We start from the raw sequence: 24,926 nt of genomic DNA, 5'->3' as shown, positions 1-24,926 counted from the left end.
ATTACAGGCTTAGATTTAACTAGTTTCGTGCCCTACAAAGAAGTCTACGCGTGTTAAATCACAGATATCAACTTATATGGAATCACATGTAGAACGCGTGTGCTATCTGCGACGTACTTTAGCGTATGTTGTAAATCAAAAAATATGAAAGAAGAGTGAACGTCTTTTTCTGTCGTAAGTCAGTTAGTGTGTGTTAAATTTAGAAGTCACCGTTACTAATAGCCAGTAGTAGAATAGTACACAGGAATAAACAATAGTAGAGCGTCACAAATAGTCCCAATGTGTGATGTTCATCTGACATTTGCGCAAATAGAATCCTGGTTATTTTCGGTTGACATTTGGTTTAACGGCTGCAAGTGGGAGGCTCCTCTGGCTCACTAAAATACGAAATGAATTGTAAATAAACATAAACGTCAAATATAATGAGATAATTTATGTAAAAAATTAATACTTTGATTATATTTATTAAACGTAGTATTTTTTACTTATTTAATTTAGGAAATAATACATGTCTTAAAGAAACTTAGAATCTAAATGTTAACACTCATAAATGTTACATATTATCGACCTTATCACATTTCACACCTCAACACATAAGTGGCAATACAGCGGCTACACAGCAAAGTGTCGGGCGAGTGCCGCCGTTGTGGATAAAAAACGCGATGTCTCTGGAGTGAAACCACGAATGGTTCTACTACCTTCAGTACTATTGATCGTACTGAGCTCATATAATGTGGCAGGGATCATTAGAGTCATGTTGTTAAATAACATATTAATGTTTACAATGTAATTGTATTTGTGTGTTGGCAGCGCGTGGAATACTTTACGCCACTTCGCTATTGAGATACTAGAAATGCCTTTCGTTTATTTTGAGTATTTTTACGAAGGCCACTAAAACTGTTTTAACAGTATTGTCTGCTACGAATAAAATTATCAAATGTAACAATGTTTGTTTGGCCCATACTTGTATGTCGCTTGTGACACACTACTACTGATTACCAGTGACCAAGAAAAACTATTTTGTAGAGTCTCACAATGGCATAGAAAATTTTACAGGGTATACTTTTGATTCCGAAAACATGTGTTATTCCTAAAAATATCCTTGGCGATTATAAGGAAAGACGCAATCAAGAAAATAACAGAAGACTTACAATTAATCATATTTTGTACACAGTAGTTTTGCGTCCCGATTAAGTTAAGTACTAACTTACTAAATGAAAATACTAAATCGAAACAATTTTATATGATATTAAAGAATAAAAATATTAATGTGTAAATTTCTAACAATATTTGAGCCGCTGAGTATTAATGTTTGTTAAAAAACTTCGCGACGCATCCAGCATCTCTTACGGCGCAAAACATCTGTCTGCGGCTGTTGCAGGTGCCAAATGTGCGGTGGTCGAGAGCTGCCTCGTTACAAATTCACCAGCTTGTAATAAGTTGTATGGAAACGGAAATATTTCTGGATTATAAAGTGGTGTAACCAACGTAAACATAGTTTTTTTGTACATACGACAAACACCATATATGTATTTTAGGGTAATAACTTCAACGTAATAATCAAACGTAAACTCAATTAATATAAATGGACGTGCTCGAAGCTTATTGAGGTAACAGCAATGACCGTTATATTATGCAAGGCAGCAATATTATGCGAAATGACATATTTTCGGCGGCATGAAGATCAGCGGCCGGAAATTATGGAATTAACGGTACAGGCCTCGTCCGTGAGCTGCCTGGCGACACACCGCCGGGAACTAGGACAACGCACGTTAGTTTCCTTTACACAGTTCAACTAATTTAATAAAGCTATAGTCTATTACATAAGATTGATACTATGATTGAAGATTATGATAAAATGTTGTTATATTTAATTATTAATTGTTGTTATAATTGAGATCTTTTGACATCTTTACCAAGCGAATGTCAACACGTGATAGCAACCTAAATAATAATGACGCATAGAAATATGCCTATGCCATTTAAAATTCTGGTCAGTCAAACAGTAGAAAGCTTTAACAGCTATAAGAATAATAAACAATTGAATAATTTATTTCCCTAATCGGTAATTAAATGTAAGGCGAATTTCAGCGAAAACATCCGTAATAGAATGCAGTATATTTTCATCTCCTTACATAGACTCTTGGTCTCGGTAGGTACAATGGCTATGTAAATTGAAAGAGTTTCACCGGCCGTTACGGAGACACCCGAGCGCCCTCTTAACGTTGCAGTATAACAATATTCTGGCGCGGGAATGGATTTCGGTACAATGACTCGGGCCGTGAACATTCATAATTACGGTCTAATGTCATGAACATAACTCAATGTCATTATTTTGTTCCTCTATAGCAGTGTTTTTCAACCTTTTTGTATACGCGACCCCTTTACAGGATAAAAAATTCTCCCGACCCCCTTAAGACATAGAGAGACAGAAATTTAGTAATTGAAATGTGTATAACTTAAAAATAGTCTCTGCCTACCTATACAGGAAAAAGGCGTGATTTATATGTATGTATGTATGTATGTATGTATGATACCTATCTATTAATTATTTTTTAGCATGCAAGGTCGCCGGGAAAACTTTAAAAGTAAGTAGCTACGGGAAACTTGGTAGCAAGAGTTCTAGAACTGAGAGTTGAGCTGTTGATGTTCTTAAAAGATAATAAATCAGAATATGCTAATCATTTATCTAACCCTGTTTCGTACTTAAAGTTAGCATTTCTGGCAGATCTTTTTAGCCGTCTTAATAAATTAAACAAGAGCGTCCAAATAAGAGAAGAAAATATTTTAACAGTTAAACGTAAAGTGAAAGCATTTCATTCAATTAAAACTTCGTTTTTTGTCATCTTCTCTGTAAAAAATATATTTAAGTATTTTCTGTATATCCAGAAGACTGATGATGCTTATGCAAAAACCAATCACCTGCAGTAAGGGCTCTCATTCCTTCTATGATACAGAGCTTACATCATTTGCCAGAGAAATTATTAATATACTTTACAGACTTGAACTCTGAAGCTGACAATGGATGTACGTGGATTTTGGCCCCTTTCTTTGATAAGGCATTATAATTGGCAGATCTCGCTACAAATCTGAAGAAAAATCTTGTAGAGTTAGCAACTGATGGCGTGCTCTAAATAGAATTTCATTCGCGAAGTGTTGATGTGTTTTGGATCATAAGAAAAGAAGGATATCCAGAGCAGGCAAAGGAAGCTCTAAATTTATTAATACCATTTGCCACTTCATACTTGTACGAAGTAACGTTCTCCTTAATTGTGGAAATTAAAACTAAAAAGAGAAATAGACTACTACTAAAAATGATTTAATCATTAACATTTCTAACATAGCACCACGCTTTCAAAATTATAAAAAAAACAACAAGCACATCCTTTTCACTGATATTGTATTTCACTGATATTGCGCCACCCTGTAAATGTAATATGGAGATATCAGACGAGCATGCAGTCCTGATGTTAAATAGCTACTGCCGCCTATGGACGTCTGCAATCAACCCCAGACAAGACCAGGTTCTTTTAGTTTTAATATGATTATTTTGAAATCGTATATTGGTATTTTCATTATATTTACCTTAGAACTAAAGTTACATTTACAACTATTAAGTATGGTGTTAAAGTATGCACATAGAATTTTATAAAGTCGTGTTCAAATAATATTATTTTTACCCGACTGTCAAGGAAGGGTTATGTTTTTCGCGCGTATCTTGTATGTTTGTCTTTCTTTATTTGATCCGATCTAACAAACGGCTGGATGAATTTCAACAGTTAAGGTGTCATTATATTTGTCTCTATAACCCGAGTGTCCTTAGATAGGTGTTAGTAAAAAAAAAGTCAAAATGGCGGATTTTTGGCGCGAAATAGTAACGAATTTAAAAAAAAAAAGTTAACCGAACCTATCGAGTAGGGTATCAAATGAAAGGAAATTAAACGGAGATTATAAAAACATATTTGTATATATATAAAACAGCAAGGTGACTGACTGACTGACTAACTAAATGACTTTTTCATTTTTCAGAAATCAACGTAAAACCTAAACCAAGGACCTTACAGTTCTGAAATTTTGCACATAGGTTCTCTATATAGCGTGAATAAGTACTAAGAAAGGCCTTTTGGAAATTCTACCCTTAAGAGGGTAAAATAGGGGAAAACTGTTTTTTTGAAATCCTTTAATTTTGAAGCAACTACTATAAAAATTTGTATAGGAACAAGGACACACTTATTTATCCCCCTCCGAAAAATCAACCCCGTAGAGGGTAAAATAATTATTATTTATGCATTTATGGCCAATTCGTGGTAAACCCATAATAAAAATTCCAGTCCACGAATTAGATTAGTTTCTATTAGCTACGCTAATACTATGGTTATTAACGTTTTAGTTACATAGTGTAGGTACGTCCTGACTCTGAATCTGCATGTCAAACTTGATATAAATCTTAACACCTGCAAAAATGGCCACGGTTTTAATTATAATTTAATATGTCAATAAATATTAAATTTATAGTTGAACTTCTTTGTGCTGTAATGTTTATTTGCGTACCTATTCGTATCATGATTGTGTTCGTATCTATCATTCCTTACTGTGCACATACTAATGCTTCGTGGCAAGGTCACCGGTCTTCAAGAAGAGAAAACCAGTGGTCATTAACTGATATTGTTTACGTGTGGGAAAATTTAAAATACATACCTGATTAATTCACACAGAAACTTATCATAACCCACCCATGCGTGTGTGTATGCACACCAGTATGACAATAATATTGTGCTATAACAAGCATTTTTTATTTTGCTACTTTTTGACTAAATTACCATTTTTCTTTCTTTCTTTTTCAAGATAGTATTCAATATACTAAAAAACAATATGGCAGGCTTTGGTTGATACTTGACAAACCTATCTTTATATAATAATACGTTTTAAAATTGGTAATATAATATTTATAACAAAGTAAGTGCTGCCATCTAGTTTTATGTGTCTACACTTTTACGAATGTTAACACTATCGACTGTTTCAGTCTGACCGGAGATGTACTTATAGCATTCTAGATGGCGTGTACATCTGAATAGCAGGATTGTTTTATGCGCATGTAACTAATTATGTATGTGATAGAGTTAAGAAAAGGATCCTCATTATTTTGTAACTTTAGTCCATATCCACTTCTGGCTTAGGGCTTCGGAAGATTATTTCTAATTAGAATTTGAGGGCTACATTTTCTAATGTAGCCCTCAAATTCTACGATCGAAAACGAAATCGATCGTCATCAACCCATTATTATCCCACTGCTGCTAAACCATTGGGCTATTATTGTTTTTTTTTTATTAGGCTATCACTGCTTTTTTTAAATGAAATCGATCGACAATCGCTTATCCATATCTGCTTTTCTGCCCCCAAAACTGAACACAGCAGTCTATTGTGTTAGTTACGCAGCAGGGGGTAAAAATGTATCATGAAAGCTAATTAACTCTTACTATCATTTGACTGCGGTTAATTAACGTGTCAAGTTCAAGGTCGTCCGCGGACACTGCTGGGAGCGGTGACCTCGCCGCCCGCCAGCGAGGCTGTCGTCTCTAAAAAGAAAATAATATTTCATAGGTAAGAGCTTGCACCACTGGCTCTATAGTTTATACACGTGAAAGTGAAGGTGGAGCCGTACACGCGATTGAATCTTTAAATCATGTTCATGTAAGAGTAATATGTATAATGATAATTACATTATTCGTACAATAAGACACAACTATGATTTAGTGCAATGAGAAATATCTGTATAAGATAATGAAACCCTTATCTTATTATCATGGTTTAAATATATGAAGTTAGTTAAAATAAACAAATAATAGCTTCTGCACACCTATCTCAAAACTAGAATTGTTAGCATAGTGGAAACAGTTGACGACGCAAACAAACTAAGACGAATATGTAGATGAAATTGAAGTTTATCTTTGAAATTGAATTGATTTAATATGCCTGACGATGGATTGAATCCTTCTGCCTGTTAGACTTTGGACTCTACATTTTTGAGTCCAACGTATAAGCCAGTGTCCGAAACATTAAAATAATAATAAATTTAATTGTACATTGTTAGCTTTTTACAGCATATTATTTGTGTACTGAACGCAAAGTAAATAATACAGGAATGTGATAATAAAACGAGAACACACAGATGAAGCCGCCAGCCTCCACCTGCAAGCGTGTGTGCGTTAGCATTTCAGCATCAGCATAGATTTTATTTTGTCAGACTTTGGACCCGGGCAAGTTTAAATCATCATCCTAAATTGCACTGTTTGTCTTGACACAAGTGTCCGTGTTGTTATTGTAATTTATTTTTTATTACCACGCATTCTGCTCGTGAGAGCTTTATTAAACGAATTGAATGTACGAATCATTTAGTTGTTTTTGTATAGCCAAAAGGTTCATTGTATGAAATGAAATGAAGACAAATTATTAAAATGTGAAGGAATTATTAAATGACTTAAATTTTATAATTACTAACATTTATTATGAAATTCAAACAAATTATGTACAGAGGTGTGTAAGCTTTATATCTATATTTCCGAAAATTATTCAATATAAGTTATTAATAATAAGTAATAATTCGATAAGTAAGCAATCATCAACTGGACCGCCGACAAATATCATTTGGTAAAATTTGGCACTTTATTCAATATAATATAATTATGAAATGAATAATCATCAACCAACTTAGTCATAATCTATTCGTGAATGAACGTTACCGGTCGATGATGGTAGCAGGAAACAACAAACCCACGTGGCGTCCTCCAGGAAAAAGCTACGAGCTAGAGTCACGATTCTACGAAGTTCAGTAACCGGAGCGATATAAATATTGCAATAAACAAATTAATTGAGAAAGTCACTGATACCGCCAGGGACGACCACAAGCCTTAATTGAGCTGACCACAACTCACAGTGACTTGCACATTTCAAAAAATCTGAATATGCTGCGTCGCTGTGACTGAGCAGTTATCTTGAGAAGTGGTAGTTGTAAAGAGCTTAAGTTATGTACATGCATCCTTTCTGTATGCTTTATGAGCAGCATTGTCGGTCATTATATTAAATTGGTTTCCATATACAAATTGCATATAAGAGTCCAAAGAACTGCTGCATGCTGTATGTTTATGATGTTGTTTAGTATATTTGACAACACAGGTACTTTGTGCTAATGTTTAACTTCGAAACTACTTACACTACAACCATATTATTGTAACCCATTATTACAATAAAGTATTGAGTATTGATTAGGATCACACGGCCAAATTCGGTACTATTTTACGTAGGTATAGATAACGATTTACCTGTTAGTTTGTAAACAAACCACTGGTAACGAATACAAATGAAGTGGGCTACCGTCTCAGCCGCCGACGGTGACGTAGCGGTCGCGCGCGAGCGCCGCGGCCTCACCACCTCACGGCACGAGCGTACACAAATATAAGGGCTTCATTATTTATACCTTCCGCCGATTAAGTTTTTGCGTTACATAGGTCGTGTTATTAAACTATACTTTGTTTGTAAGAAAAATAATTATACTGAGTAAATTCAAGTTTCAAGGTGAGTTACAAAGGTACACGTTTATGTCATTAGTGTAAATAAATATATGGTAAACATGTAGTTTATCTTAACCGTAGTTGCGTGTAATTTAGCATATCCTTACTGTAATAATTTTCCAATGGGGACTAACATGGGACTCCAAAGCCAGTGATGCATATAATATAACTCTAATTTTATTATTATTTTTGTTTACGAGGGGGAAACCTTCAAAAGGTACCGTATGCCGTGGGAGCGGCACGGGGTAATGCGGGATTCTTATCGCACTAAAACTCCCCCGGTGGCCGTCCTCGGCGCTGCGTAGAGGACTCCGGGGTTTCCAGACGAACGCAACCGGAGTTCTCTTAGCGCGTAGGCCAATTGGGCTCCGACCAGGTGAGCGTGACGCTCGCCACACCGTCTGGTGTGCACGACGGTATGCGACTACACATACCGCCGTCCTTCCCGGGGTCGCTGTCCGGGCGGTTCGAGCTCCCACTCTTGCCACTCGCAACCCCGGAAGCCCCTTTTAGTCGCCTCTTACGATAGGCAGGGGATACCGTAGCCCTATTCTGGTCTCGGAACTAGAGGGACCATATGTTATATGCATCTCGGAACTAGAGGGACCTATGCCTAGGTAAATCTTTTTTTTTGTCGTCAAAGAAAATACTTATAAGTAAGTTAAGTAATATAAAATAAATAATATCTATCTTTACTGTGAAATAAAAAAACGAACATATAATAATTAAGGTAAGCTTTCAGTTATTGAGATTAAAAAGGGTATTTATTCCAGATAATTTTATATCATTAAGGTTATTGGTGTCAGTTGTGATAAATATATTATAGATACCTCGAGATGCTAAATAGTTTCAATACCCTGAGTCAAATGATAATTTTGTGTAAACAAAACATATCGTTAAAAGTAAAGCCGGTTAAGCAAGTAATGACGTAGTACCATGTTTTTGTTTATATGAGTCTGCCTTGAGCCACTAGCGGCACCAAGCGGCCGTTCTCCGCCGCGTCGTAATATCTACAGCATCGGAATGCACGTGAATGTCGGTGTCTGAGCATAGAGTTAGGCAGATCTTAATGTGTCTAGGAAATGGGATTGTATTTTTTGCATAGGGATTTTCTTTCGAGCGTATGTTATTATGTTAATATATATGTCGGAGAAGGACGGCTCTCATCAACATCATTGATAGAATCTATGGGTTTTGTGGGCGTTGTCATAGGGTAGATGCAGGCACAAATACAGTAATCACAGTATTTATTGTTCTTACGTTTATAACTTCGGATTTACAAAATAACTATACTATACAACTACTATTACTTTACAAACAAAGGATTTGAGCAGCAGGTTCAACGTAGTGACTACACGCTCCAAAGCACAACGAAATAATGATCCACCTCGATCACTCACATCAGTTCTTATCCATGTTTTCCCACCGCGCCACCACATACCTCGACTCCACTAGAGACCTCTTAAAGTCTCTGCTCTGTTTCTAATACAAAAGCTATACAATACTGTTAATTATAGTTTAAAGCAATTAACCCTTCGATTGATCAAGTACCAATAACATTACTAAAATACTAAAGTAACAGTATAGCTAAAGCTATATTAAATAACTCTGACTCTTCCTCCGACATATACATAGTTATGTAAATCTCATGTTTTGGCACGCCTTACTGCCCAAATGACTTGACAGACCATAATGAGATGTCGTTGGATTCATTATAAATTTTAAATCAGTCGTTTCTTTGTTTTTGTAACAATTTATATAACAGGTTTTACGTTTTAATAACTGGAATAAATTAATTTAGAATAGATATTAGACACGGCAATTTTGAATTATATTATTATAGTTCGATTATAATGTTATTCAAGATAGCCGTAAATTATACGTAGATAATAATATTATATTTCAATACTCAGGCATAGTACGATCTGCCTAGTTATACGGTTTAACAGCAGCGTCTATATTATCTGCATTAGGTTGTATCAACTCTATATAAAGACTCCCGTAGTCATGTTTCCAGTTTATTCTCACAGGAGAAGTCGTTCGATCGTGTCGCACGATGATCACTTTAGCTATAGCACTCATCGCCCTCGTGGTCGCGTACCTGTACAGTACGAGGACATTCAGGTACTGGGAGAAGAGGGGAGTGAAGCATGATAAACCGATACCGCTGTTCGGTAACAACTTGCGGAACTATCTAGTGAGGAAGAGTGTAACTGAAATGGCCGTCGAAACGTATTGGAAGTATCCGAAAGAAAAGGTTGTAGGTTTCTTTAGAGGAACAGGACGGGAATTGGTTATCAGGGATCCGGACATTATCAAGCAAATTTTAACGGTGGACTTCCAATACTTCTACCCGCGGGGCCTGGTGGCGGAGAAGTACGGAATCGAGCCGATGTTCCGCAACCTGTTCTTCGCGGACGGGGACCTGTGGCGGCTGCTGCGGCAGCGCATGACGCCGGCGTTCTCGAGCGGCAAGCTGCGCGCCATGTTCCCGTTGATCGAAGAGCGCGCAGAGCGGCTGCGGGCGCGCGCGCTGGCCGCCGCGGCCGCCGGCGCCACGCTCGACGCGCGCGACCTCATGGCGCGGTACACCACTGACTTTATCGGCGCCTGCGGCTTCGGCCTCGACGCTAACTCTCTCAACGAAGAGAATTCCGCTTTTCGACAACTCGGTCTCAATATATTTGACACGGGACCCGTTATCAGCGTCAAGGCGGTCTTAAAAGATTTGTTTCCTGTCGTATTTAAATCTATGAAGCTTCTAGGTAAAGTGGAGAAGGAGGTCGTCGCTCTAGTCAAAGAAATCTTGGAGCAGAGAAATTCTAAGCCTTCCGGTAGAAATGATTTTATTGACCTGTTGATAGAATGTAAACAGAAGGGCAAGTTGGTGGGAGAATCTATTGAAAAGATTAAACCGGATGGTACTCCTGAAATTGTCGAATTTGACTTAGATGAAGTGTTGATGGCCGCTCAAGTGTTCGTTTTTTTTGCCGCCGGTTTCGAGACATCGTCATCGGCAACGAGCTACACGCTGCATCAACTGGCATACCATCCAGAGGTACAAAAGAAAGTCCAAGATGAAATCGACCGGGTGCTCGCCAAGTACGACAACAAGCTGTGTTACGATGCTATCAAAGAGATGACGTACCTTACGTGGACGTTCAAGGAAGGGATGCGAATGTTTCCGTCCCTCGGCTTCCTCATCAGGGAGTGTGCACGTCCTTACACGTTTAAAGACTTAAACATGTCGATAGATAAGGAAGTAACAGTTATAATCCCGCTACAAGCGCTTCACAACGACCCTAAGTACTTCGAAAATCCGGAAGAATTCCGACCTGAGAGATTCGACCCGGAACAATTTAAACAAGAAAACAAATTTGTTTATCTACCTTTCGGTGTGGGGCCGCGCGCCTGTATCGGTGAGTTCACAATTTTACATTAGTATTATCTATGTATGTAAGTATTTATTGTTATTATCGAATCATAACAGGTCTGATATAATATCGTAACTTGTAACCTGCATGAAAACTCGGTTTTGGAATATCGACATGTCAAATAAATATAAATTAACCCAATAATTAATATTGATGAAGTTAGTCTCATAAGTTAAGAATTCAATTGTTTAAAGTAGTACAGCGTAGTGAAGCGAACAGAGGTTCTCCCTGTCAATAACAACTCAATAACAGATGCGTTTTCCCACCTGAGGATTAAGTTGTATACCTCATATTATGTAAGTAATTCACACCTTTTCATCGAAACGCACTACGCACAACGAAAACGACTAATTCACCTTAGATATAAGTGTACACCCGCCTGGTCGATAGGTTGGTTAAACCTTTCATTCTTTTAGTTAACATATTTTAGATTTTATGATATAACTTTAAGAATTGGTATTTTGGATCTATGGACTTTACTTAAGGTGGGGTTTTAAGGTGGAGATTAGCAACATTGCCGTGTATTTATAGGAATCGTATATATTTCCAGGAGAGCGGATGGGGCTGATGCAGTCGCTGGCGGGGCTGGCGGCGGTGCTGTCGCGCTTCTCGGTGTCCCCCGCGGCCGCCACGTGCCGGCACCCCCGCGTCCACCCGGCCTCCGACATCGTGCAGAGCATCAAGGGCGGCATCCCGCTGCTCTTCCGCGAAAGGAAACATATCTCATAAAGTGCAACTGTAGTAGAGCCCTTTCGGGGATCGACTCCAAAGGTCACCACCGTTACACCTATTTATGCCTAATAAGAACAATGTTTATTATTGCTATGGTTACCCAATTCACTTACCTAGCGTGTTAACTTAGTCCTATTTTACATTACAGAAAAAAAATTGAGTGAAATCTAGAAAAACATAAGACTTGTCTCGTTTACATTAAATATTGAAGTATTTTAGTACGCACGATGTGTTAGATCGGCTGGAATACTCATTATGCCGATTTGAAACTGAAACGAATTACTATTCTTAGAATAGTTGTTTGTTCGAATGTCGTGCAAGACTGAATGTTTATGGTGTTAAAATGTTGATACACGGCTATTAGGTATAATAGATATTATAAACTAAGATAAGAAATTTAAACGCGACTACAAACCAAATGAAAAATAATTTAAGAATAACCTTGTAGTTAAGATAAGTGTTTTTGTAATCTTTTATTCTTATTTTTCACTAAGTGATTATATAACTTTATAAGAAATATGAAAATGTGCTAAATCTCCTTATATAAAGTAATATTTATAATTTTGTAAACTTTATTTTTTGTTCATTGGAGGATGCACTTCGGTTGCAGTAAAATATCGTTATATTACAATGAATCTCTATGAAATCAAAAGGTAGTTATTATATATTAAAGATGGATCAACTCTACACCAGTATTTGTCGGTATGATATGTATATAGTCATACTCACAGTTTATATTTAACAATAGATGTATGTAAATACTTTTTTGTGAACCCGAATTGTATTATGTAGGTAAGTATTTTCATATTTAATTTTGTTTTATGTAACGTGTAGTGAGGTTTTTGTTTATTACTCGCTATATGAAGATAGAACTGTATAGCTACTCTGCTCTATTCTGAAGAGTATAATAATAATATTAAACTAATAAATAATAATAAATAATATTAAAAAATTGTATGTATATTTTGTTAATACCTACTACGTTATGTCAATTGTGAATTTGTGAATATTTTAAAAGTATGTAAATATATTTAAGTGGTTAATTATTTAGTTTTTAGTATTTGGATTGTTTGGTTGTTTTAGGAAGTACATGTATATATTTATATTTATTTTCAAGCATCTAAGTATTTTCTACAATCATAATAGTCATAATTCTCCTAGGACTTATTTTAGATGATCTTATAAATATATTGTCCTTACGTCCACTATTTTATTTTTATTTTACTTAGGAAAACTTACAGCTAGTACATAGTATAACATGAAATCGTAGTACAATAATGGCCATTTATAAGTTTCCACATATGGACTTAAATTAAATAATTTAAAAGAAAAAAACAAGTAGAGTAGGTGAAGAAATTATTAGCTAGCTTAGATTTAAGTTGAGAATCGTTGGTATGGAATAGGTCTAAGCCAACAGTACGAGCAATTTCGTTAAATGATCTGCAAGATCGCGGAAAAAATGAGTTTCGTCGATATTTACGTTTTACAAGCGGGACTGACAGAAGAGGTAGTTTTCGAAAATTATGTAAAGGCACACGAAGTGTTAGTTTGCTTAACAGCTCAGGACAGTCAATTATGCCCCTAGCTATTTTAGATAGGAATGCTAAATCCGCAATAGATCGCCGCTCATATAAGGGAAGCATGTGAAATTTATTCTATATGATAACACCTGGCTCCTAATCCCATCCAATATGACTGTGTCTATACATTAAAAATAATTAAAAATATTGTTAAGTATTCCTTTAATTCCTATTATTGAATAGTTTACCAGTTATGCTTTGGTTTAACGCTAGTATAAATGTTAAGTGTCTCTACTTACTCATCTTGCAGACTGATTAGATACTCAAAATCTGATGTAATTTAAATAAAATAGTGTCTATCTAACCATATAAGGTAATAAAGAGACAATGTTAAGGGGTAGTATAGTATCCTTTAAGGACCCTTAGCAATGAAAGTTGAGTTTTATTTCGACGCGGTTTGGCGGGAAGTAGGAAATCCTATTTACTTTTAAGGAAAATAAGCGTCGGAAGTCGCACCTTATCGTATTTACTGTGTCAGCCATGATTCACTTGACCCCATCAATTGGTTGTTGTGGCGGCGGCCGGCCGGCGCGGGCGGCGCGGCCGGCGCGGGCGGCGCGGGCGGGGTGACCTTGAACCGTTTTGCTTATTGTTTGATAACGCTGCGACGCTCATCTATGCTCATTTGTGGTTAGATAAGAGCATTCATTACAAGTAATGCATATCTACTACTCTTAGGGTATCAATGGATCACCAGAGTTATAAAGAAAAGGGAAATTTACCCTGGAAACTTTGTGATTTGGATGATAGATACATACAGAAAAATATAGTTCTCCAGAGCACCAAAACAATTGACAGTTGTTGGCTTAGTGTGATTCGTTACACTTGTACATTAATTTTTGTAGTGACGTTATGTTTTGTTTGAAACTTTAAAAAATGACACTTATTTTTCTCCGAAATGTCAACAACGTTTATTTTAAAAGTAAGGAAGTTTAATAAGAAAACAGGTGTTGATGTTTTTACTATATTTAGATGTCCTTCGGTTAAGACAAACGGTGTGGTAGGATATATTCAAAATTATACATGATTGTAAAAAATATATATTCCTGGTAGCTTGCTACAAAAATTAGCACCATCTTTATAAGTAATAAATGGGTACTTTTCGATTCTACAGATTTTATTTATTAATAATAAAAAAAGAATACTCAGAAGTAATATAACATATGCATAGTTGTGCCTAATGCAGCGCCATCTAGTTTTGCTTCAGTGAAAGACGTTGTGACTACTTCACGCTGGGAATACGTTTACGTTATGCAAAAGTTCGTGACAAGAAGTTCAGATGGCGTTGAATATAGGAATTAAATCATTTTGAAAGGAAAACAGTTCAAATCATGTATTTTAATTTCTAACAAAAGCTTTTTTATGTAATATAGGAATAGCAGACGAGCATGCAGTCCACCTGATGGTAAGTGGCTACTGCCGCCCATGGACATCTGTAATCAACCCCAGATAGGATTAGATATTTCTACCTGAGGTCGGCCACAGATGCGCCGCTACCCCTGAGGACTAAGCTGGAACGCCTCGGAAAAGTCTGTCTCCCTTACCACACCCTTCAAACCGGAACACAGCAGCGTGTAACACTGCTGTTATTAGGTAGAAATAATAATTATTATTATTTACAAGAAAATAATGCACAATTTTGACTTCTTAAAAACTAAAGGTATTCTAACTGAAGGTGTAGTGTATGCGCAACCCGACTACGTCATTCGCTCACCGGCAGTGAGTGCGTGCATACGTATTCGGTGTTCCGTCTACACTATTATCATTACATTAGTAAACAGTGTTTTATTAATAAAAGAAGACCTTACAAGTGGCGACAAGGATAAAAGTGAGTACCTACACAAAAAAAAAAAAATGATGAAGGATAACCCTATAACCTACAAAAAGATTGTTTACGTATAGTTTAATTGTATTTAAAATTACTTAAACGTTAAGAAACAGGTAAGATTTAAATTTAATATGCCTATCAAATTAAACAATGCGTAAATAATTGTTACGGTTAAACAAATTCATTCATAAACAAATCTTTCATTGTTACGGGCCACGCATCAGATCAGTATAGATAAAGGCCACGCAAAAAACAAAAAATGACAGTAATTACGACATAATAGCAAACCTACGTATGTAGGTATACAACTAATATGCATTGTGCAGGTATGCAATCTAGCGGTACTTGCGTACGCATCTGTTACACATCTGTTACTTAATTGAGATAACTATCACATTGATATTATTATACTTTCATTGATACTAATTTAATACTTAATTGATACATATGATTGATAAATAAAATATTAATAAATCCTTACATTTCAATTAGAATTAATTAGATAATTACTATGAAATAATTTTAGATATTTTACTATGAAATGTTTTCAATTATACCTACTACTTTATTAGTATTTTGTCGAACTATTTTATACTCTTCTATTTTATTCTTTATAAACGTAATGGATTGCATATGAACACAATAATGTATATATGATCGTAATGACATTAAAGGTATTAAACCACGCAATAAGTTAACTTCAAACAAAAGGGCCATGCATATTGCAAAATAGAATGTATAAATTGTACATTACGCAAATATGTGATTAAATTATGACGTATAATTGCAAAATTGAAAAGGCCATGTATATTTACAATAATAAAATAGGGCTATGCAGATAAATACTGTTACCTAATAATTTTATGGAAAAAGCCACGCAAGAGTAAGAGATACATTTGTTTGCAGGCCGCCCCAATGTCTCATGCATCACTCACGCTTACAAACTTAGACCATTTTGATTGTGAAGGCGATCCGACATCTGTCGGTACTCGCTGGGTAAAATGGAAGAGGGCACTTGAAATTTATTTACTGGCTGCTAATATTGACACACCTTTAAAGAAACGAGCGACGCTCCTTCATGTAGGAGGATTATCACTCCAAGAAGTTTATTATAACTTACCTGGTGCTCATGCTGAAGAAGAAGATGGTGTTGATGTATATACAGTAGCTTTAGATAAATTAGATAGTTACTTTGCTCCAAAACAAAGTCGAATTTATGAAAGATACTTGTTCCGTCTTATGAAACAGGAAGAAGGGGAACAATTCGAACGATTTTTGTTAAGACTGAGAAATCAGGCTGAAAAGTGCCAATTCCATAAAAAAGAAGATCATATTATAGACCAAATAACTGAAAAGTGCCGATTAGTTGAATTGAGGAAAAAAATCTTAGAAATCGGTGATTCGATTACTCTAGATGAAATTATTAGCAAAGCAAATGCATTAGAAGTTGTAGCCAGACAATTAGAACAATTTAAAATTGAAAATACACACAAAACGAACAATTTTACCAAAACAGATATAAACAAAATTGATAGTAAGAAAAAAATGGGTAGACCGAACCGATATAAACAGTTTAATACAAATTGTAGTAGGTGCGGTAGTCCCACGCATTCATCCGATGACTCAAAATGTCCTGCAAAGGACAAACGATGCATGAAGTGTGGCTTCATTGGGCACTATAGAGAGCATTGCAGAACCAGACAGAAAAGACAATTTTCTAATTACAGAACTGAGACAGTACATAAAAAACCTAGAACAGAAACAAAAATTGATACTGATAAATCTGAAATTGATTATATATTTCATCTGGACGACGATGAAACTATAAAGTGTAACATTGGCGGAGTTAGCGTTGATATGTTGATCGATTCGGGAAGCAAATGTAATGTGATCACTGAAAAAACATGGCAATATTTAAAAAACAATAGTGTACAAGTCTCTAACCAGATACGCAATCCTAACAAGACACTTATATCTTACGGCAGTAAAACACCATTAGATATTATGGGCTCTTTTGACGCAAATATTTCAGTTCTTGGTAATAATAGTATAAAATCTACTTTTTATGTTATAAAAAATGGGACACGTGACTTATTAGGCAAGGAGTCCGCAATTTTATTACACGTGCTTAAAGTTGGACTTCAAGTTAACGCTGTAAGTATGCCATCTTTAAAGAAATCGTTCCCAAAATTTAGAGGAGTGACTGTTCAGATTCCAATAGATCAATCCGTTAAACCAGTGATCCAACCCCATAGAAGAATTCCAATTCCATTAGAAGAGAAGGTTGCTATAAAATTGAAGGAACTGAAGGATGCTGATATTATAGAAGAAGTGAATGAACCATCACCGTGGGTATCTCCAATCGTTCCAGTTCTTAAAGAAGGTCAAGAAGAGGTACGTATTTGTGTGGATATGAGGAGAGCCAACGAAGCAATTATAAGGGAAAACCACCCACTTCCAACAATGAATGAACTACTTCCTCATTTCCGCAAAGCTAAATACTTTAGCTCTCTTGACATAAAACATGCCTTTCATCAACTCGAAATTCATAAAGACTGTCGTTACATTACTACTTTTAGCACTAGCAAAGGACTATTTAGATACAAAAGATTAATGTTTGGAATTTCTTGTGCTCCAGAAATGTTCCAAAAAATTTTAGAAAAGATGTTATTAGGTTGTGAAGGAACACTCAATTTTATTGATGATATTATAGTTCACGGGTCCACAGAAAAGGAACACGACGAAAGGTTAAATAAAGTATTGCAGGTTTTGAAAGAAAATGACGTACTACTAAATGAAAAAAAATGCATCTATAAAACCAAAAATATTGAATTTCTTGGTCATGAACTTTCAAGTAGTGGAGTCAGACCACTAGATAAATACTTAACTGCAATCAAAAATAGTAGAACCCCTAATACCATAGAAGAAATTCAAAGCTTTTTGGGTTTGGTTAATTTCGTTAGTAAATGGATCCCAGATTTAGCTACTCTTACTGAACCTCTGCGCGAAATGTTACGGTTAGGGTTAGGAAAATCAGCAAATATACAAAAATATTGGTCAGCTAGGCAGGACAACGCATTTGAAGTTCTAAAGAAAAACTTATCCAATATTTCATCCTTAGGTTACTATAATCCTTCTGATAAGACCCAAGTTATTGCTGATGCCTCTCCTGTAGGTTTAGGTGCAGTATTGGTTCAGATTGGCGAAGATGGCCCCCGTGTGATCGCTTATGGTCATAAAGCTCTTACAGACTGTGAAAAAAGATATTGCCAAACAGAAAAGGAAGCGTTAGCACTCGTTTGGGCTGTTGAACATTTTAAAATATACCTATTTGGCAAAGACTTTGAACTAATAAGCGATCACAAACCATTGGAAACCATTTTTGGACGAACATCTAAACTATGCGCTAGAATAGAACGGTGGGTTCTTAGGTTACAGGCTTACAGGTATAAAGTCATTTATCGTCCGGGTAAATCAAACATAGCTGACACCATCTCCAGACTTGGCAAAACTTCCCCGTCAGAACCATTCGACTCCGAAAATTATATAAACTATGTTGTAAATTACAGTAGACCTATTGCAGTACCATTAATTGAAATTAAAGAATGCTCTGCTGAAGATGGGGAAATTTTGAAAGTCAAGAAGGGCGTCTATTATAACGACTGGCACGAATCTATTAATAATTTTAAATTAATACAAAATGAGCTATGTTTCAATGGTGACATACTTCTCCGAGGTACAAAAATAGTTATTCCTCATAATTTGCGACAACGTGTACTAGAAGCAGCCCATGAAGGACATCCAGGCATAGTAGCAATGAAGGCTCGTCTTAGAACTAAGGTTTGGTGGCCAAGAATTGATAAAGATACTGAACTATTAGTAAAATGTTGTCGAGGTTGTACTCTGGTATCTAATCCTACTCCACCGCATCCAATGAAACGACGAACACTTCCTGCTGAACCTTGGGTTGATGTAGCGTTAGATTTTTTAGGGCCCCTCCCTAGTCATGATTACCTTTTGATACTTGTTGATTATTATAGTAGATATAAAGAAATTAAAATAATGCGTAATATTACTTCCCTTGACACGATAAATGTCTTGAAAGAAATTTTCTCCAGGTTAGGTTACCCGGCGACTTTAACATGTGATAATGGAAATCAGTTTACTAGTGAGGTTTTCCAGAACTATTGTAAAGAATGTGGTATCATCGTAAACAATACAATACCATATTGGCCTCAAATGAACGGGGAAGTTGAGAGGCAAAACCGCACTGTTTTAAAACGTTTAAAAATTTGTCAAGCTGAAAGTCGTGACTGGAAAGAGGACCTTTTTAGTTATTTAATGATGTATAACAGTACACCTCACTCTGTTACAGGCAAATCTCCCTCAGAATTGTTTTATAGGAGACAGTTTAGAGACAAGGTTCCATCAGCTCCAGACATGGAATTTAAAACAATTGATGCAGACGTAAGGGATAGAGATCTTGAATTGAAAGAAAAAGGGAAAGTATATGGAGACCTCAAAAGAAAAGCTACAGATAATAATTTAGAAATAGGTGAAAAAGTTCTAGTAAAAAATTTAATTAGAGAGAATAAGTTAACTACCAATTTTAATCCCACTACACATACAGTCACTGGTGTGGCTGGTGGCGATGTTAATATTCGGAACGATGATACGGGGAAAGAGTATCGTCGAAATATAGTTCATTTGAAAAAAGTTAATGATTCATGGACTGTGATTAATAAAAATGTTAATAATGAAAATTTAGAGGATAATAATGAATTAAATTAAATTATTTACGATTAACTTGCATTGATTACTTACCTATTGTTTACATGTTAATTATTATTTAAAATTATTAAGAAAAAATGTAATAATATAATTTAATTGTAATGAAAAGAAAAATAAAAATAAACGAGGGATGTAGTGTATGCGCAACCCGACTACGTCATTCGCTCACCGGCAGTGAGTGCGTGCATACGTATTCGGTGTTCCGTCTACACTATTATCATTACATTAGTAAACAGTGTTTTATTAATAAAAGAAGACCTTACAGAAGGTATTCGAAATATGACAAAACTTGCAATTTACTATGTGGAATGTTATACAGATAGATCAACAAAGGACCAAAGGTTGAAATAAGTTATTTAAAAGATAAGATAATTTTAATATAATTTATTGTCGAAGTTTTTATTTAATATTTAATTATATTATTTATATAAGAGCTATTGTCATTTATTTGACTTCTGACAATATCCAGTGTTTAATAGACGCAGTGTAGTACTGGAGCATGGTACTTGTACGAAAACAGACATGTAAATTAAAAAGTAGTAACACAGAAAATTCTGTGCTCTGTCAAGGAAAATTAATCAACTATGTAGTTAACTAAAGCTTTTGGTAAGTAGGGTCAGATAAGTAAGTAAATATGGCATTTACTTACATTGTACGAGTAGATGCTATAATTATATGTAGCTACTATTCGTAGTTCTACCGGCGGTATTGCCGTCACTTTATATATCTTGCAAAGCTGGTGTGTTTTCATTAGAAGTGACACAGAAATAATATCACCAGCGGTAAGCGATGTGCAATAGTTTATAATATTTTGGGGTATACGGGCGGAATACACCACATAAGATAATATTCTGCATGCTTGTGTACTAATTCTACTACTAACAAAACTGAGAAGAGTTTTACAAGGCTGTGAGAAATTAAATTACAATCAATCTACATTGATTGTAATTTAAGAATAATCTCCCGGACATAGCATTATGAAGGTATATAATAAATTGCAATACTGATTGATGTTGATAATATTTTAATCAGTGTACAGAAATGTTGGTATCCGTGCTATCGCAGACGTGATTGAAAACCCTTGTCGTCCAGATTCGCGACTGATTACGTTATCAGCGCCGAATCCTTTTGGTCTTATCAGCCTTGGCATGGGCTTGAAGCCTCCGGGTTAAGTACCGCTGTTGGGCCTGTTGGCAAAACATTTTTAGGGGTGTCACTTTTTCAATAATCAAAATAAGTACCATAGTGGTAGTCGGTAAATTATTCAAAAAATCATCATGTTCAAAAGATTTATCTTCAGCCCAAGTTAGTCCACTGCTGGACATAGGCATCTCTCCCAAGGGACGCCACTGAGCCTGGTCTTCGGCTCTCCTCATCCAACTAGTTCCTACCGCCCGGCGCAGTCGCGCCACCTTGCAGGAGGGCGTCCCACACTACGATTGCCTAGACGCGGTCTCCACTCCAAGAACCGTCTACTCCAGCGGTTGTCGGCTCTTAGACAGATGTGGTCAGCCTATTGCCACTTCAACTTGCAATCCTTCACAGCTATGTCGGTAACTTTGGTCCTCATGCGAATTTCATCATTGCGGATCTTATCTCTATAGCTACACTCTTATCTCTACACGGAGCATAGCTCTCTCAAAAAAATATGTGTGTAGAATTTTCGTAATTTTATCGCAAGAGAGCAAAATATATAATATTACACCTATGCTTCTAATTAAAAACTTGAGTAAGTTAGAGGATAATACCAAAATTCTCGAACAGAATAAGATGTGTATTTATATTATTTCTTCGTAATAATGTAAGAATATTTCACGGATACATTTTTAAATATATTTACATTAAGTGGGTAACGCGTATAAATTACTCAGGAATAGTAGTAACACAGGGGTAGTAGTTAGGGCGAGCTAAGTAGTCATGTGTAATTGTATATAGGATTTTTATTACTGGTTATTAGAAAGCCGTTATAGAAAATAATGTCCGCAGGGAAAAAATAAAGCCGTAGTGAATAAGATTGCGTTAATTTCATAAATATTTTTATTACAGAATCTTACATTTTCAGTAACCTTATTGAATAAATAAACATTACTCAAATATACTTTACATTATTACATACTTAAATTTTACATTACTAAAATGAGTAAAGGTAATCGCTTATATACTAATCAACTGATTAGCAAAACTATATCTATAATGAGTGGCGAAGTCTATGAATGTACCTATATTTCTATGACATTTACTTCCTGTGAACGATATGATATTTATACTCGTCGATGCAATATTTGTTTAAAGTTTTCGAATTTTATTAATGTTTACTTTATTTGTTACAGCACGTATTCCCTTCATAGTCCCAATATAATAAAATTATAATATCATTATACCTAAGCTTATCTTATACCTTAACCTTAAAAAGATTTCGCCTACATTTATACAATACAAACTATTACTATGACTATAGAGCTATTGTCGACAATAGAAAGATCAATAAAACAGAAATTATTACAACAATCTCCGTCGTGAATTATTATTTTCTTCACACTATTAATTAACACTATTTCAAAAAGTGTATTTGGCACATTATTATTGTATGTAAATAAACATAATTATCGTACACCAAATCATTAATGTGAGTGTAAAGACGACATTAAGTGTCGAAAAGTATGGTGTAGATGAGCTTGATTACACCCCTAACGAGATTATAAAATTATATTTCCTCATATTATAAATATTGCAAATATATTATTATCGTCATATATGTTAACATAACATACAGAAACTAAAAAAAATATTTAATATTTTTGTTCAGAGGTGAGCCTTGGTATTTTTTAAACAATTATGATTTATTTATCTCTTAACTTAAACTGTGAATTCCAAGTTTATTTTGCATTGAATAATTGCAACTGCTATAGATTAATAAATAATGGACAACTCTTAGAAAAAACTGTACTTACGTGTTTGTTCGTGCTAATTGGATGTTTCCTATTTACCGTAAAATCTAGGCTTAAAATACAACAGGATTTAAATAATCTGTGTTTTGGATACTAAATACTACACACTACCAATCTACATTATCTCCTAATATTAAACCTGAGAGGTAATCCTCCGATGATGTTCTGCACTATGGTGGTCCGTGGATCTGATAGCAATTCCCTTCTGGTTTCCGGCGCCGGCGACACTGTGAACTTGGAGAGTACTGCTGCTAGACCGGCCATCGACTGCATGAGACCAAGGCGTTCACCTGATATAGAAAGTTTGACTTAGAGCATATACAATTATACACTTTTTATAACTAAATATTTTTCAACAATCTGATGATCAATCTAACGAAAAGCGATTATTAGATTTCCAGAATGCAATATTTGTGTTATTGTTTAGGTATACGAATTTTGTATACGAGTTTAAACTTAAACTTACCGACGCAAGCACGAGGCCCTCCTCCAAATGGCAGGTAAACAAATCTGTGGCGTTGAGCAGACTCTTCGGGTGAGAAGCGTTCAGGTCTGAACTCTGTCGGATTTTTGAAGTATTGTGGATCGTTGTGAATTGCTTGCAATGGAACTACGATTCGTACTCCATCATCGATAGTAATATCTGTATTGGGGATTGTATATTTTCGGACGCATCGTCTCATCAAAAATCCAGACGAGGGGAACATTCTCATGCCTTCCATTAACGTCCACTCTAAGTAAGTCATCTCCTTAATAGCGTCGTAGCTAAGTTTATTTCCATATTTATCAAGTACTCTATCAATATCTTCTTGAACTTTTGTTTGGACATCTGGATGATATGCTAGTTGATGCAACGTAAAGCTTGTGGCTGAAGAAGAAGTCTCAAATCCCGCTGCGAAAAATATAAAGGCTTGAGCTGCGAGGAGGACATCGTCTAACTCTATCTCCGCCAGCTCCGGGGTACCGTCTGGTTTGAACCGTTCGAGGGAATCGACAACAATTTTTCCCTTCTCTCTTATTTCCATCAACAAATCGATAAAATCATTACGTCCACATGGTTTATGTCCTCGCTGTTTTTGAATTGTGTTCACTAGTGCTAAAATGTCATCCTCTAGTTCTTGACCGAGAAATTTAAGCGGTTTGAATACGGCAGGGAAAAGAGCTTTGAGGACGGATGTGATAGCTCTGGTGTAATTGCTCTCGAATATTCTAGCACCTAATTGACGGAAAGCTGAGTCATCGTCGTTTAAGGAATCTGCATCGAGGCCAAAGCCACAAGCTCCTATGAAGTCAGTAGTGTAGCGCGCCATGAGATCTCGGGCGTCGATCACTTGTCCCTTTGCAGCCGCATCCATGGTGCGTGATTGTAATTTCTCAGCGCGTTCAACGATCAGTGGAAACATCGCTCGAAGTTTACCGCTCGTGAAAGCGGGGGTCATGCGCTGCCGTAGCAGTCGCCACAAGTCACCGTCCGCGAAAAATAGATTCCGTAAGAGAGGCTCAACCTCCAAGCCGTAAGGATTCAATCCCCTCGGGTGGAAGTGTATAAAGTCCGTCACTATAAATTGCTTGATTAGGTCTGGGTCACGAATCACTAACTCCGCGACGTTCCCACGGTAGAAGCCAACGAAGGGCTCGTTCGGAAACTTCCAGTAAGTGTCGGCGGCAATTTGAGTGATGCTTTTTTGAAGAAGAAATCTTTTAGCGTCGTTGCCGAACAGTGGTATTGGTTTCTCATGTTTCACACCTCTCTCTTCCCAGTATTTGTGGTTTCGCGTACCATAGAGGTACAAAGTTACGAAGAAAATTATAAGTATCACGAGAAACATGTTTGATGTCTTGCGATGCGAATAACGACTATGACTTTAAGCTAATTACAATTGATTAAATATACATCACGAATTGGTGACGATGGAAATCTTATCTTGGTGATAGGTGTCAGTGAGATCACTAATTAATTTTATAATGAGTAATATTTTGGCTAGTTGCTTCGATTAACATTGATGTCATATTTGCTAGTAATGGCTTAATCCGAGCGTAGCTTT

General features: G+C 35.9%; 2 protein-coding genes across 2 annotated transcripts; one reads left to right on the top strand and one right to left on the bottom strand.

The window, feature by feature from the left end:
* The first annotated feature begins 9,576 nt into the window (after positions 1-9,576).
* LOC140748869 (cytochrome P450 6B6-like) lies at positions 9,577-12,939 on the top strand. Its single transcript, XM_073081741.1, has 2 exons — positions 9,577-10,987; positions 11,553-12,939. Exons 1-2 carry the CDS (start codon positions 9,625-9,627, stop codon positions 11,729-11,731), a joined length of 1,542 nt encoding a protein of 513 aa, XP_072937842.1. The 5' UTR covers positions 9,577-9,624; the 3' UTR covers positions 11,732-12,939.
* Positions 12,940-22,885: 9,946 nt separating this feature from the next.
* Positions 22,886-24,711, bottom strand: LOC140748870 (cytochrome P450 6B5-like). The gene is made up of 2 exons (XM_073081743.1): positions 23,348-24,711; positions 22,886-23,171 (listed from the first exon to the last, which is right to left on the bottom strand). The coding sequence occupies exons 1-2, from the start codon at positions 24,708-24,710 to the stop codon at positions 23,002-23,004; spliced, it is 1,533 nt and encodes a 510-aa protein (XP_072937844.1). The 5' UTR covers position 24,711; the 3' UTR covers positions 22,886-23,001.
* Between the last annotated feature and the right edge of the window lie 215 nt (positions 24,712-24,926).

This window comes from Epargyreus clarus, unplaced genomic scaffold (assembly GCF_041222505.1).
Source record: "Epargyreus clarus isolate Ecla_fem2 unplaced genomic scaffold, WU_Ecla_fem_2.2 ptg000017l, whole genome shotgun sequence".
NCBI lineage: Eukaryota > Metazoa > Arthropoda > Insecta > Lepidoptera > Hesperiidae > Epargyreus > Epargyreus clarus.
The sequence above is the reverse complement of the archived record's forward strand: the minus strand, read 5'-3'. Positions and strand labels throughout refer to the sequence as shown.

Coding starts and splice junctions, on each gene's coding strand:
- LOC140748870 (XM_073081743.1), bottom strand. CDS start 24,710: ATGTTTCTCGTGATACTTATAATTTTCTTCGTAACTTTGTACCTCTAT. Junction 23,172..23,347: donor AGGGCCTCGTGCTTGCGTCG/GTAAGTTTAAGT, acceptor TTTCTATATCAG/GTGAACGCCTTGGTCTCATG.
- LOC140748869 (XM_073081741.1), top strand. CDS start 9,625: ATGATCACTTTAGCTATAGCACTCATCGCCCTCGTGGTCGCGTACCTG. Junction 10,988..11,552: donor GGGGCCGCGCGCCTGTATCG/GTGAGTTCACAA, acceptor ATATATTTCCAG/GAGAGCGGATGGGGCTGATG.